The following is a 15153-nucleotide window of genomic DNA, read 5'->3' as shown; positions in this document are numbered from 1 at the left end:
AGTGTCTAAATGTCCGAATAATAGCTCAGGTTTCCGTCTTTTATCTCTTTCACAGCATTCCCTCAGTTTGAATTTCATTAACACGAGGTCTGCGTAACACCATTTTCTTCTCTGAGTATAGCTATCAGTTCGTGCATCTCCGCAACCAACCGAAGTTAATACGTTTTGAGAAAATTCAACAGAACTATTCAGTTTCCTATTCTTCTTTATTCATTCTGAATTTTAAAAACATGGGATAAAATACCCCAAATACTTTAAATTCCTCTTAAGAAACTATATGCACTCTCTAATTACTTTCACAAAAGGCAGTCTTCAAGGTGCACTGCTATTTCGTATGTAACTACTCCAAGCACAGAATATGTCCTGTATTGTTGCATAAGAATATTCCACAGAAACTTCAATTTTCCAAATGAATACAGTGTGACAAAGAAAAGCTTTTAATATTGAAAATACAAACAAAATGTGAAAAATACCTTACAACCCTACAGAGTAGCACTAATTTTAATTTTTAATTTAATACGGCATCTTACTGTTTGTTCTACATCAATCTGCACTGGTCAATGATCCACAGCTTTGAAGGGATTACTGTTCACTGGCAAAGCATACATGAGATACTGCAGACAAAGTTATTTCTTTATACTTTAAAATAATTTCTTTACTGAAGTTTATTTTACATTAAAGTAACATTTTCTGTTATCGCTGTTTCTAGAAGCAATAGGCCTAGATTATTCAAAAACACATCCACGAAATGTCTTTAATGCATATTAAAATATTAGTGTAAATCAATCCTGGAAACAAAGACTTGCTTAAGGATCAAGATGTCAGAAAAGGCAACAACTATATATCAATATATATCAATAACAATATCTGAGCTGTGTGTGTTAATACTTCACAAATGTTTTCATGGTTTTAGAAGTCAACTTCATTGATAGTATAACTGGAATGTGAATTAAAAGCACAATTAATGCAAAGAATCCCATGTAGTTCTTTGCATGGTCAGTTTTGTTGGCTGAGTTTATTTACTCAGGCTCAGGAGCACTTGAATGCATGGTACTGCTCTGAGAATAAGCCTGGATCTCCCAAAACAATGTTTCTGTAACCTCGTGTTCTCGGAATGCCTGCATCACATTAATACTGGCCAACTGTGCTCAAGCCCTGAGGTGATAAGGCCAACATTCTCACACACTTCTTAACGCTTGGATGTCATATGGAGTACCAGCTTTGTATTTTCACATCCTGCTCTGCCCAACCTAATAAAACCCTGAAGTATAAACAACAAAGATGAAAAAACATTTGAGAGACCTTTTGTGTGAAAGACAGTTTAGTTCTGGCTGAATTGTGCTGAATCGTGATGGAGTCCAAGTGGAACCTCTTGGTAATTGTCATGAGACATTAAATTCCCCGTATTTTCAAGGCTTTTCATTATCTAGAATATTCCATTCTAAAACTGAAGATAACAAACGTAACAAAGCAATGAAAGTGAGAAAAATCTTTAGAAGATAGCCTGTAAGTTTCCTATTAGTGAGACACACTTGAATAAAATGCAAGAAATGTCATTACCGTTTACCTCAAGAGAAGGCTCACAACAACATGGAAGACTGATCTGAATGCTATGAGTGGCAGAGACTAAGATTATTTCCATTAGTATCTGGTATTCCTGACTTCAGTTTTGAAACCAGACTGAAGAAAAACAGAAGGTTACAGTATTAATCCCCCATGAAGATTCCAAACACTCAAGAAAACTGCTGTAATTTCACAAATGTTCCAAATTTAAAAATATCCTCTTATTTTCATAAAATATCATTTTGGAATTTCAGAATTCAAATTAAGAAGGATGTGCATGTATGAAGAGCCACAATACCTGTTTGCAAGAACACAAAGACAATGGGGCACCTAACACTTGGGGTTTTATTTCAACATGCTTAGTAAATACTCTACATACCTCCTCTTAGCTGCTGGGAGTAGAGGGAAGATACTCTGTGACACACAGGTTTTTCACACACATCAGAAAGGAACAAAAGGATATCTTGCAGATGATGTTAAATCAGAATCTCACCAATCTAATCACTTTGAGAACCTGTCCTAGGGAACGCATCACAAATGATGTTCTCACCATGCTGGAGCATGCTAATGCTGGATGCATTTGCTGCACTTGTAACCATCTACTGACCTGTGCTAGCAACAGCATTCAAACAACTGGCAGAGCATATTTCTTCACACTTCTCACAAAGCTGTAAAGTGATTTCGATCAAGACCATTAGGTTTTGTTAATATCAAAAATTAAACTAAGTACTTCAGTAATAAATTTGCAAAAAAGGCAACTGCAGCTGTTAGTGATACAGACAGCAGGATGAATGCACCCTCTTCAAATTTATGGACAATACCAAGCTGAGTGGTGAGCTGACTTGCTGAAGAGAAGCAACGCCATCCGGAGGAACCTTGACACACTCAGGTGAGCCCATATGAACCTCATGAAGTTCAACAAGGCCAAGTGCAAAGTCTTGAATCTTTATCAGGACAAACCCAAACAGAAATCCAGTCTGGGCAAAGAATGGACTGAGAGCAGCCCTACAGAAAAGGACTTGGGGATTGAGGAGGACAAAAAGCTGAGCATATGCTATCAGCAGGAACTTGTAGCCCAGAAAGCCAACTGCACGCTGCATCAAAAGAATTGCAACCAGCAGGACAGGGGAGGTGATTCTCTCCCTTGCTCTTGTGAAATTCCACCTAGACTACTGTGTTCAGCTCTGGGTCCCCAGCATAAGAATGACAGGGAGCTGTTGGAACAGGATCAGAGAAGGGTCACAAGGATGATCAGAAGGCTGAAGCACCTGTCATGTAAAGAAAGGCTGAGGGAGCTAGGGTTGTCTAGCCTGGAGAAGGCTCCGAGGAGACCTCAGTGCAGAGTTGTAGCCTACATAAAGAGGCCTACAAGAAAGAAGAAAGAAGGGAAGAGACTCTTTGCCAGGCAGCATAGTGAAAGGACAAGGGGTAACAGCTTTAAACTAAAAGAGGAGAGATTTGCATCAGGTATCAGGAAGAAATCTTTACTCAGAGGGTGGTGAGGCACTGGCACAGGCTGCCCAAAGAAACTGTGGATGCCTCATCCCTGGACGTCTTCAAGGCTGGGCTGGATGGGGCCCTGGGCAGCCTGGTCCAGTGGAAAGTGTCCCTGTCCACAGCAGAGGGAGTGGAACTGGATGGTCCTAAAGGTCCTTTCCAACCCAAAATGCCCTATGATTTTATGAGAGGAAACAAAGCCAAAGGGTGACCAGGCAGCGACCTAGCAGTATATGAATGGCAATTAAAGACATAGGCCCAATTTCTCTCAGTAGTGACAAATGATACGAGAAGGCACAGCTATGAATTGCTACCTGGGAAGTTCTCTTTGAGCATCAAGAAGAGAAACCAAGCTTCTTCCACTGGATGGGCACTGCAGCTCCAGAACAGATTACTCAAAGGCTATGTAAACCCCATCCTGGGAGCTCTCAAGATTTGACAAGATGAAGCCAAATTAAATTTCTGAAGCATTGGCAATAATCCTGCTTCAAGTAAAATAACAGCAGAAGTCCTTCCTGACGGAATTTAATTTTTTTATGCAATGCCTCAGAATTTTTGCCTTAAAGGCAAAATATTTCTATTTTGCAAGACACATTGTGGAAAAATAAGTCAAATAAATTGATGCTTGGAATTCCATTGTATGTGTTTTATACACACATTTTTATCTCGTCTATGTGTGTGTGTAAGTCAGTCACAATGGGGCCTGCTAGACTACCAAAGCACAGACCCACAGCACAATCTGAGATATCACACAATAGCTCAGATACTCAAAATAAGGCAAAATACAACAAAGCTTGTATGAAACCCACACTATTCCGCATTGGCAATTGTAGACAAGAGGGACTATTGTACCACATCTGAAAATCATAGCAAGTGCCTAGACAATTTTTTTTTTTTAAAAAAAAGAGAGAAATTACACGTAAGGATGCATTTCTAACTAACAATCATAACACCGAATAGGTTCAAAAGATCAATGTAATCAAGTTGTAGTCTGTTTCCAGAGTGAGGAAAAAAAGTCCTCCCTACAATAAAAGCAAGAAAACTGATAAGGGAAGATGAAACTATTGACCCTTTGGCCAATATGAACCACAAGTCTGAATAAAGGATCACAGTATGAAGAAAAACAGAAACCATGACATTTCTAACATTAATCTACTTCTGAAGGCTCAAATATAAATTTTAATTTCGCTTTTATAAACAAATTCTTTAGCTTAACAAACTCTTACTGTTACCTAAGATTATTTTAAGACCTTACTGGCAAATCCTAGCTGAAAGACAGACAAGGGTCACAGAGAACAATAAAAGTACACAGCCAGTCTGCAGAGCAGCTGCTAAAATGAAATTCAGCCACAAACATCAACAAATGTTGGGTACCAAGAAAAAAAAAAAAAAAAAAAAAAAAACTTTGGAGTTGGTTTTGTTGTTAAAATGTGCTTTGTCTGTTGCAGATGTTAGTTCACTTTCCTGGGAAAATACAACCTTCCACCCAGTTTACAGGGTATTTCTTTTTCATTTAAAATGAGCTTACCGTGTGCCGTCTGCTTTCCAGCTAACTTTGTATGGTTTCTGTTCCAGAAATTTAATATTTTGCTTGTCCATGGAAACAGGCTGTGCTCCGGGGAATCCAGACCTAAAAAGAGAAATATGTTTATTAATGTTCAGCAGTGAGCAGTCACACAAAGTAATGCATTTTTTAACATCACGTGACTGAAGTCACATCTTGTTCTAGACTTGCTGCAAGGTTAACCTTGAGTTAGAACATCTTCCCAACAAGGTATTTTGCAAGAGGAATCAAATGTTTTTCTGATATTAATAAGGGTACTTGTCCATGACAAAATAATGAATTATGCAGAACTTCAAAATTTTAATTTTAGAAGAAGAGAGATTTGCATTTAAAACCAGAAGCATTGGAAAAATTGTAAGCTTCAGACTGTTTGGAAGCACTGCAAGCAACTCCCTTGAGCTCCAGCTTTACAAAGGAGAAGTTCACAATCTGAGACATTGAAACCAACACTCATTAATGCTGGACATAAAACCAAGTTGGCCCCCAAAAATAAGTATTATATTGTACAGTTGAAGTATAAATTCTCACTTGTTTCAGTTTTGAGGGGTTTTTAGAGGCTTTTTGTTCTTTAAGACACTCTTTTTTACTACTTTCTCCTATAAAACTAGAAAGGCAACATTTCTAGACAGTATAAATGATAAAGTTCTAAAAATTCTCATACCCTTCCCATCCACAGAATTGCTGACACTTTTGCTGTATTCCTCCCAGCTTTGGTTGCGTTGTCACCTGGTTCACATATTTAACTGTTACACCTTCCAAAAAAACTGCACCCTAAATAAAAATAAAATTAACAACAACAAAAAAAAAAATCAGTACATAAGCTTTCATAAAAGCAGATCAGAACAACAATACAAGATTCAGGCTGTTATAACAACAAATGATCTTAACAAGCAGTACTAGCTTAGAGACTTCTTCCAGTCCAGCACTGTTTCTCTTCTCACTGGTGACAGGATGAGGAAAATGGCCTCAAGTTGCACCAGGTAAGTTCAGGTTGGATATCAGGAAACACTTCTTTACAGAAAGGGTTGCTAAGCACTGGAATAGGCTCCCCAGGGAGGTGGTTGAGTCACCAGCCCTGGATGTGCTTAAAAACCATCTGGATGTGGTGCTCAAGGACATGATTTAGAGGAGGCTTGTTAGAGTTAGGGTAGTTTGGTTAGGTTGTGGTTGGACGTAATGATCTTTAAGGTCTTTTCCAACCTGAGCAATTCTACGATACTATGATTCTATTTCTCCCCCAAATACCATGATCAGTTCAGCTTTGTCAGTAAAGTCAAATATGTAGGCCACATAATGAGCCCAAGAACTGAAATGAGTTATTTCTGGGAATAAAAAAGTGTAAAAAAATATATAGCCTCAAAACAAGTAAACTGTAAACTAATGACAAAATTAAGCTAGGAAATGTTAAAAAAAAAATACATAAATTGTATTTTTCTACCGAAAATTCAGTGCTTTCCTCCATTCATGGAAAATAAGAGCTGCTTACTACCAGCAGCACAGAAATTAATCAAGTCACAAAAACATCTTTGGACTTTTGGATAATTTGTTCTTTTCTTTTCTTTTTTTTTTCTTTTTTTTTTTTTTTTTTTTAATAAAAAAGCACCTCAGTGGATGAAGCAGTTAAGTCCCTTTTCTCTCCCTCCAAATTTCTGAGATGCATGTTTTCAATTGACTACGTTAACTGCATTCAGACCTCAATGGTAATTCCAATACCAGAAGTTAAAATCCATGTTTTTAACCTCCACTTAGGTGATGTAGCATATTTTGCATTTCAAAACTTAAACTTACACTGTAGGGGAGAAAAGTGTACTCATGTAGCACCAAACTTAGAGGGCTCTTGGTTGATCTAGGACAAACGTCTTAACGAAGGAGAAAATAAACAGCCGGTTTGTAATAAAAACATGTATGAAAGTGCACTGACATGATTTTGTTACCAATCTAAACCAGGTTACCAAAATTTAGAAGCTATTCTGAATGCTCCAGATAAGCCTAAGCAGATATCAATAAAGAATATGGAAAATAATACTCAAATAATCTTTGTATTCTAGAAAAGATTTGATGCTGAGTAGAATAAAATTCTGCACAATGGAATCCAATAAGGCCATCAGGTTGAGAAAGCTACAGAACTGAATGTTTCTATGGAGATCCCAAATCTATGAGACTTTTTTTTTTAGCAGCATCACAAAATCTCAATGTAGACTAAAAAGATCGAAGCACGAAGCTTCACCTGTTGAACTACATATCCTGCATATGATTACAGAAGTATTTTCTACCTGCTCTCTAAAAAGCTTGAAACTTGCTTTAACAAATCTAGCTACATACTACTTATGAAAGGAGCCTTTACGTTCTCTTCCCCTTCCACACACCATTGCACTCATCTGTTCCACTCTTGAGCAAGTTGAAGAACTAAGATGGCAAAAATAACAACGTGAATTAGTAATATTCTTCCAAATTGGTATCCTGAATTAGCTCACCATTGGATGAGTCAGTGCTGGTGCCTGCACAGTGGAAGCAGAAAGAACACAAAAAGTGAAAGGAAAGCAGAACCCAACTTGTCAGTTAAGATAGGCTCAGCTGTGCCACCAAATCCATATTCTGAGAGCAGTACATCCTGAAGCAATAAGCTAGTTCACAACCTTAATTATCTTAAGCTCCACAGACTTTCAGAGATTCGCTTATCCCATGTTATTTCTGCTTGCAGTAGGTGCAGCAGCATACAGGTGACTCAGTAGGGGAGGCAGAGTTTCATAAGCCTGGCTAGCATGCTGTCTGGGTTCTCAATAAAGGGTTAACAGTACTAGGAAATAAAGGATTGTGACTTCGTTGTGACCTCCTACTCTGAATAACATCAGAGTGCAGCAGCATTAGGGACTGCTAAGATGAAAGCAAAAAGCAGGCAAAAGCAAGTATCTTCCAAAAAACAAAGTCATAAACAAGAAACTGGTGCTGGTGCTTATTACTTTAAATTGTCTCTTGCAGACTGATTAAGAGAATTATGCACTTACACAATTGATTTCGGAGATGCTAACATCAGAGTACATAGCACTATCAAATTATGCCATGAACTAAAAACAGCTGCACATGCTCTTACACTTGGCATCACAAGCATGATTCTGCATCACTACAATTCTGAACAGTTTCAAAAATTCTCTACATGGTAAGAAAAGCATGGAGTTGGAGTGAATTATTCAAAATTACAAAGGCATCAGCTTTCCAGCACATAGGAAGTATGCACCCTAATTTAGTTCCAGTCACTTTGTTTGGTCTGTTTGTTTACTGTAAGAGCTTTTAACTGTAAATACCTGACAACAGGTTCTCTTGCATAAGCAGCATATGCTTGCTTTACATGATTACATACATGTGCATATGTATAACACATACACAAACACACAGTTACAATCTCAGGATGGAGAGGTGCAACTATGAAAGAATTAAGGAAAAAAGCACAGCTTATAATTGGACAAAGAAGCCAAGCTTTTGCTTTTCCACACTGGCTTCTCCATTCCCCTGATAGGCACGCTGTAACCTCTCACTGCAATGCTGTCAGTTTGAAACAAGAAGAGGACTGGGGGGGAGTGAGGAGCAAAGTGCTGACATCATAGAGGGAAGACAAGGTTGTACAATAGTAGGACAGATAACACAGAGTATTTCACTCAGTTACTGCAGCCTAATATAACCAACTCGGGTAGCCAGACACTCCATCAAGGATGCTAGTGTAAATGGAGCCATAAGCAGCAGACAGACAAGATGATGCTTTTACAGAATAAAGTCAGGCCTCAGATATATCTGTAGCTCAGCCACAGCAGTAGGAAAAACAGGTGATCCATCTGCATATTGATACTTGGTAAGCTCAGTGTTCCGGGTTTCATACGAATAGTTCCTGCAACAAGGTGCCAGAACTGAGCCAGACCCATCTACTTTCTGCACTGCTGTTGAGCTAACAGCATTCTCGTGGAAATGGGCTGAACATGGTGCAGAGATGCAAGAATAGTCAGCTCAGCAGCAGTACCTCAAGATCCCAGGTAACTACGTGCCTTTAGCAGCTACACTTTGCACAGCCCTTCATATCATCTGTAGTGCTGAAATTCTTTACCCTTGCCACTGCATCCCTATATCCATTGCTTCAGCTGAAGGAAAAGTGGCAGTGCATCATGATGTCGTCAGTCAGATTTAGAACAGCAGCTGGAGGAGGGTGTAGGGTTGGAGCCATGCCCTCCCACACCTCCCCAATCTCAACAGCTATCACCAGGCCTGGGTGGTGGCCATCTTCAGCAACTTAGAGACTTGATAAAGTGCAAAACGTTCAAAGAAAGTTCTCCAGAGAAGAAAGATAACAGAAAAAGAGTATACCTTCTGAAAAAGAGGAAGCAAGCAATCCTTAGAAATGAGGAGAGGGAAAATACCTTCCACATTTAATAAGGAATAAGAAATTATACATATACACACACATAGAAAATAAGAGAAAAAGGAGACAGATATAGACCATGTGCTGAATTAGCATTAGTCCATCTTCTAAAAGGCAATTATATTGAGATATATAAACAGAAGTATTAGCCTTAAGACATACAAAATTAACTCTTTCCTGTTAAGCACTGAGGTGGCTTCAGCTAGAGGCTTGTGTTCATTTACAGGCACTAAAGCCTCAGAAAAAACGCGGGTGAACACGACAGAATATAAAGAATGTCAAGAATAGTCAGTACTAAACAGACTATAGGGGTAAACTACATAAGAAAACACTACTGCAAAAAAATGAGAACATAACATTTTTTCTGTATTGAAAGTATGTTCACAGGTATAGTATAAGGGTTAAATGCTGGCTAAAAAAAAAAAAGGTAGATTAGAAAAAGAAAATCACTAACATTTACAATCAGTAGACTTTGATACTTTAATATTACTGTGGCTAACTATATCAGCCATTCCCTCGGTCTCACAGATGATCACAAGACAGCTCCCCTCAAAATCACAAAGGAAGTCACTAGTAGTAACCACCACTTCCAGTCTGGTTGAGACATAACCACCCATTTTAGAAGCACTGCATGTTACACCCTGTACTTCCTGTGAAATGCACGACTTACATAGGAATAGAACAGATGGTACTTCTTAATAAAGATTAAAAGATCTGTTTGACCCGTGAAAAGTTTGAAAGTTTTGGATCAGAAGTATAATTCGCTGTCCTATTTGCAAAATACTTGGGAGATTTTTTTCCCCAGTGAGATTTTAAGTATCAGCTAACAGACCCACTGTTACTGTCAGCTACTTCAGATGTTGATGAAGGAAACTAATGTTCTAACTGTAGCTTATATATCACAAGGGGGGGGGGAAAAAAAAAAAAAAGGGGAGACTGTGAAGACTTTCTGACAGCAAAGTTTCTCCAGTCCAAGACAGGATCTGTGAAATGGACAGCATGCTTACATCTCTCCATAAGCTATCTGGGCAGTTGCTTTGGACTATTCACTGTTCTAGGAAGATGCCTGGAAGGTATCTCCTCTACTCCCAGAACTTTTCTTCTATTTCCTCAAAGATTAGGGTCAAATGAAAACATTTCAGAACATCACTATCCTAACAGTCCTGTTTAGTTTGACATTACATATCCTCTGGTCTTTCGAGGAGTCAGATTAGAAACTTGAAAACATCTGCTGTGAGAAATCAACAGTAACAATGAACATTTAGCCCTTTAGATAGTATAACAATAACTGGCTATACATACAGAGTGGAGAACAGCACCGCCAAAAGAGATACGGGGGTCTTGGTCGACAGTAAATTGAACATGAGTCAACAGTGTGCCCAGGCAGCCAGGAAGACAAACCATACCCTGGAGTGCATCAAGCACAGCATTGCCAGTGGGCAAGGGAAGGGGTTGTCCTACTCTGCTCTGTGCTGCGCTCACCTTGTGTACTGTGCATGGTTTGTGTGCCAGAATATAAAGATGTAAAACTATCAGAGCGTCCAAAAGAGAGCTACAAAGATGGTAAAGGGTGTAGAGAAGATATATGAGGAGTGGCTGAGGTCCCTTGCTCTGTTCAGCCCAGAGGGGAGGCTGAGAGGAGGCCTCGTGGCTGTCTACAGCTCCTCACAACAGGAGTGGAGGAGTAGCAATGAGCTCTGCTCTCTGGTAACAGCAACAGGACTCAAGGGAACAGCATGGAGCTGCGTCAGGGGAGGGGCAGGTGGGGGTTAGGGACAGGTTCTGCATCAGAAGGCTGTGGACATGGAACAGGCTGCCCAGGGCAGTGGTTGTGCCATTGAGCTTGTCAGAATACATCTGGACAACACTCTCAGTCATATGGTCTGATTTTTGAGTGGTGCTGTGTGGAGTAAGGAGCTGGACTTCATGATCCTTGTGGGTCTCTTCCAACTCAGAACATTCTATAAGAGAAAATCCAAGCAAGAGGTATTTACCTGATAATAATTCTCCCTGTAGATTGCATATTTATAAGGAATCACAAATAGACTGTATCCATCTCTACTCAGTTAAGATGCAGTCCAATCTGCCAGCCAAGTATCATGGTAAAGAATTCTCCCCGTTCCTCCTCTTCATGCCAAAGACTGTTCCTCCAGAGCTGCAAAACTGAATTATACGAATATGCATATTAACTAAATGATTCTGTCTTTCACAAATTCTCTAACTCTTAATTAAGTTTTAGTTATTAATATGCTTATTCGTATAATTTAGCTTTCAGCTTTGAAAAAATATCTATGCTGGCAGATAAGAAAAAGCCTATGAAAACAGTATGGCGATTCCTGCTAAACACATCAATTTAGTTTTATACCTGTGGAAAAATGGCTGTCTTCAGCCTCACCATCACATCTCAGTTGCTAATGCATCAAAATACGAGTCAAAAAAAAAAAAATCAGTTTGACAGTTCCAAACTAAAGAGAAGTTCTTATTCTATAGTGAAAAAGCTTTGGGGAAAAAAAAAAAAAAAACAAAACTGATTTCAGAATTGCCTTGGCTTTCTAAAAATCACATTGCTTCTTGCTAATCCTAGTCTCAATCCTTTCAGGTTTTCAAAATTAATTATATTTACCAAAATGAGCACTGAATTTAAAAGACTGAACTTTGATCTACATGGCTACAAAAAAAAAAAAAAAAAAAAATTGTTTTACACCCCCATACACCTCCAGAACATTCCACCTCTAACAATAGATCGGATAACTATGAATAAATTTTGTATCTCAAGCTTAAAAAAAAGGTAGTATTTGAAAAATTTAAGTCATTGTTACCACTGAAATAGTTAAGGGTTTGAATGTCAAAGTTCAGTGTTCATATAGGAAACATTAAAAAAAAAAAATGTTCCCCCTGGTTTGAGACAATACTACTAGTTCCCAGCTTGCAAGAGCACTTGTCTAGCACTTACAGTGCAGTAACAGATGATCGTGAGTTTAAGCAAGTACAGTTAGCAATTAGAATCTTAAGTTCTTAATCAAAAATACCAGTTTTAGGTGTTCTTTTCTCCTCTTGCCAAAGGAAGAGCTTGATGATCCAGGTTCTGATTCTTGGCCTCCTGTTTTACCGTTGTCATCATCTTCCTCTTCATCATCCTCAAAGCACCATTCTGGGAGCTCAGGTGGTGATGGTGCATCATCTTCATCTCCATAACGACGGAATAATTCCTTCAAATAGTCACCTTTATAAATACCTGGTGGTCTAGCCTGAGCAAAGGTAGCCACAGCTGCCTCAATACTGTCAAATAAAAAATGGAAATTACTCTGTAGGCTTTATTTGTTAAGGCACAGTATGACTAAAACACACTTAAAAGTTATCAGTACCAAGAATTCAGAAAAAAATCCTAAAGTGACAATTCCAAAAACATTCATGATATTCAAAGCATCATGCTTCAATTGCATTGATCTTGCACTGCATACATTCACAAAATCCGCAGCTTGGTCTGTTTCATCTCTAGGTGCAGCGAAGAGCAGTCTGCTGGTCATTCAGGTAAAACCTTCATTGTAATTTTTATTATTGCTATAGAAAAATGAATGAGTGGCCAAATTACAGACCACAGACCAACATTTAGAAATCTTGCTATACAGGTTGGATACTGGGAAAAATCTCTTCTCTGACAGAGTGGTCAGTGCTGGAATGGGCTGCCCAGGGAGGCAGTTGGAGTCACCATCCCTGGAGGTGTTCAAGAAACGTTTAGATGTTTTACTGAGGGAAGTGGTTTAGTGGGAAATATTGGTGGTAGGTGGATGGTTGGACTGGATCATCTTGATGCTCTTTTCCAACCTTGATGATGCTATATAAAAGAGTAGAGAGATACCACAAAAGGTAAATCCCTTAGTTAGGCTTCTTAACAAGCACAAATCTTTAAGCTGGAACAAAAGCAGATAATACTTGCTACAAATTTTTTACGTTTTTTTTTTTTTAAATATTAAATAGCCTACCACTGGAACAAGGAGATCACATAGCTAAAATTGGAAAAAATACAGAAGGTATTTTTTGCCTGATCTGTCCAGTATGAGACAGTGCCTGAGAACTCTGAGACAAGTATCCTGGTATAGAGAAAGCCACTTCCCAAGAACCAGGTAAGTTTGGTTCTCTCTTTGATTAAGAGTGGAGAACAAAGCAGTTTCAGAAGTCAGGGTACCAGATGGTCATCAAATCTCAGAAATGACAGCTTAATAACCTGAGTTATTTAGAAAAGATCTATCCTCCTCGTTCTGCTTCTTACGACTCCTAATTTCTTACATATAAGACAATTTGTATTTTGGTAACATTCTTAAATTGTTTTACACCTTCCAAAATCAACGTCATTGCAAATCCAAAACAACCAAAAGAGGCAGGGCCTGAAACATGTTCAGATTCGTCCCCCATTGTATCACAAGAACTCTACACTATTGTGGAGCATATGGTAACAAAAGTCAAAAAATCCAGTGCTAGGTTTCTGAGCTTGAAATCTGCTAAAGGAAAACACCCTCTGCAAGTTCTAGAAATAGAGTAGGCTTTGGGGAAAAAGTTATAGAGAAGAAAACTAAGGTTTCTGATAACTAGCTGGAGGGCTTTCATTCTAGATGACCTTTCTTTAAACTAACTATAAAATACATCTCAGAATTCACAATGCATCAGCAGTACTCCTGTACCATACACTTCAGAAATGAATATGGATGGATTTTTCCATGAGGGAAGCCTTATTTCCTCTTCAGCAAACAGCAGTGACTTATTTTAAAGGATGATACAGCAAAGTGGCTTTATCTTAATACAATGCTAGCACTAACTTCCACCTTGCAGAAATCTTCTTTTGCAGTGGACATTTTTATTAAGCGACATCAGGACACTCCATTAAAATAATTTGACAGAGAAGAGCAAATTTACACGATCAGCTATTCAAACAAAGCAAACAAACAAAAATATATGGCTGCTAAGTTTTAAGGCCTTTCCCACAGAGGTTTAGAAGTAAAAAGCTGCATAAAAGCTGTTTCAAATAGATTTAAGTGCATTTCCTCCTCAGAACAAATGACCAATATCAAATCTGATTACTGCATGCTGCTTTTAAGTTGTTAGATTAAAAGCAAACCAATTTTCTACTTTGTAAGAGTAACTATAATCACACTATAACAATCTTTGTATCTTCCTGCAGTCAGCTAAGATTCTGCCAAGATTCAGCCACCCACCGCTAATGGCATTCTGTCTCCATTACTCCAGTGTCTTTACTCCAAGTTTACTAACAGAAGACAACAACCTACTTCTTTGCAAACTGCCTGCATATACACATTAATCACCACGTAAATTCTATGTCCAGAGGTATATCACAGGAACATGCAAGAACAGGAGTGTATTTCTCTTCACTTAAAGGACCATAAAAGAAATAGCATCAAAATGCTGAAGGGACTTGGTAAGTAACACACTCTGCAAGTACCCAGCCATCACAGAAACAGCATTTCATGAACACTACCAAACATGCAAAATCAAGCTTATCAGCATGGTACAGCCTTTTTTTTTTTTTTTTTCCTTTTTAACTAGTAATATCTAGGAAAAGATCTCTGGTATGTATGAAGGGACCAAAGTTTAAAATCTCTCAAACAGGTGCTTTTGTAGAAATGAGCTGCAGACTTCAGTCAAACAGCAAGCTGGAGACAGCTTTGCCTTCCCACCACCCCTTCAGAAGGGAACTTGTCACTCTGTTGTTTCTCCAGCTAATAGCATCTTCCTGGAAATCAAGAAACTAAAAAAGCCTACATCCAAATCTATTTGAAATAGAAAAAACAATACTTCAGGCTTCCCTGAACTGTGTTTTCACTCAAAGCGTGGGGCATGCCACTGGGGAGGGACCCAGCACAATCTGTACATTTCTAGAAGCCCTCACACAGCAGGTACAGCTGACTTTCACTTACCAGAACTGAAAAGCTTGACTGACCGAGGCTGAGCTACCAAGGTATGATATGAATAATGCTAACATAGGTTGTTTGCTCAAAATTAGTAGGAAGTTTTAATTTAAACAATGAATACACAAGCACAGCTGCCAGGACAACGAATGAAACATACTAAAGATTCTTTAGCACCACAAATTCCTAAGAATTTAAATTTA

The 15153-nt window shown here is 38.5% G+C and overlaps 1 protein-coding gene across 3 annotated transcripts in view; it reads right to left on the bottom strand.

Annotated features, from left to right (window-relative positions):
• RNGTT (RNA guanylyltransferase and 5'-phosphatase) overlaps positions 1-15153 on the bottom strand; it is a 183455-nt gene that overhangs the window by 152148 nt on the left and 16154 nt on the right. For all 3 annotated transcript variants that reach the window (XM_085217658.1, XM_085217657.1, XM_085217655.1), the window contains exons 6-8: positions 12059-12308; positions 5286-5395; positions 4589-4690 (exon numbers count right to left, since the gene is read on the bottom strand). In XM_085217658.1, the coding sequence (XP_085073784.1) occupies positions 4589-4690; positions 5286-5395; positions 12059-12308 (462 nt within the window). The remainder of the gene's footprint in view (positions 1-4588; positions 4691-5285; positions 5396-12058; positions 12309-15153) is intronic.

This window comes from Meleagris gallopavo, chromosome 2 (assembly GCF_905368555.1).
Source record: "Meleagris gallopavo chromosome 2, MGAL_WU_HG_1.1, whole genome shotgun sequence".
NCBI lineage: Eukaryota > Metazoa > Chordata > Aves > Galliformes > Phasianidae > Meleagris > Meleagris gallopavo.
Note: the sequence above shows the minus strand (reverse complement) of the source record. Positions and strands in the feature narration are given on the sequence as shown.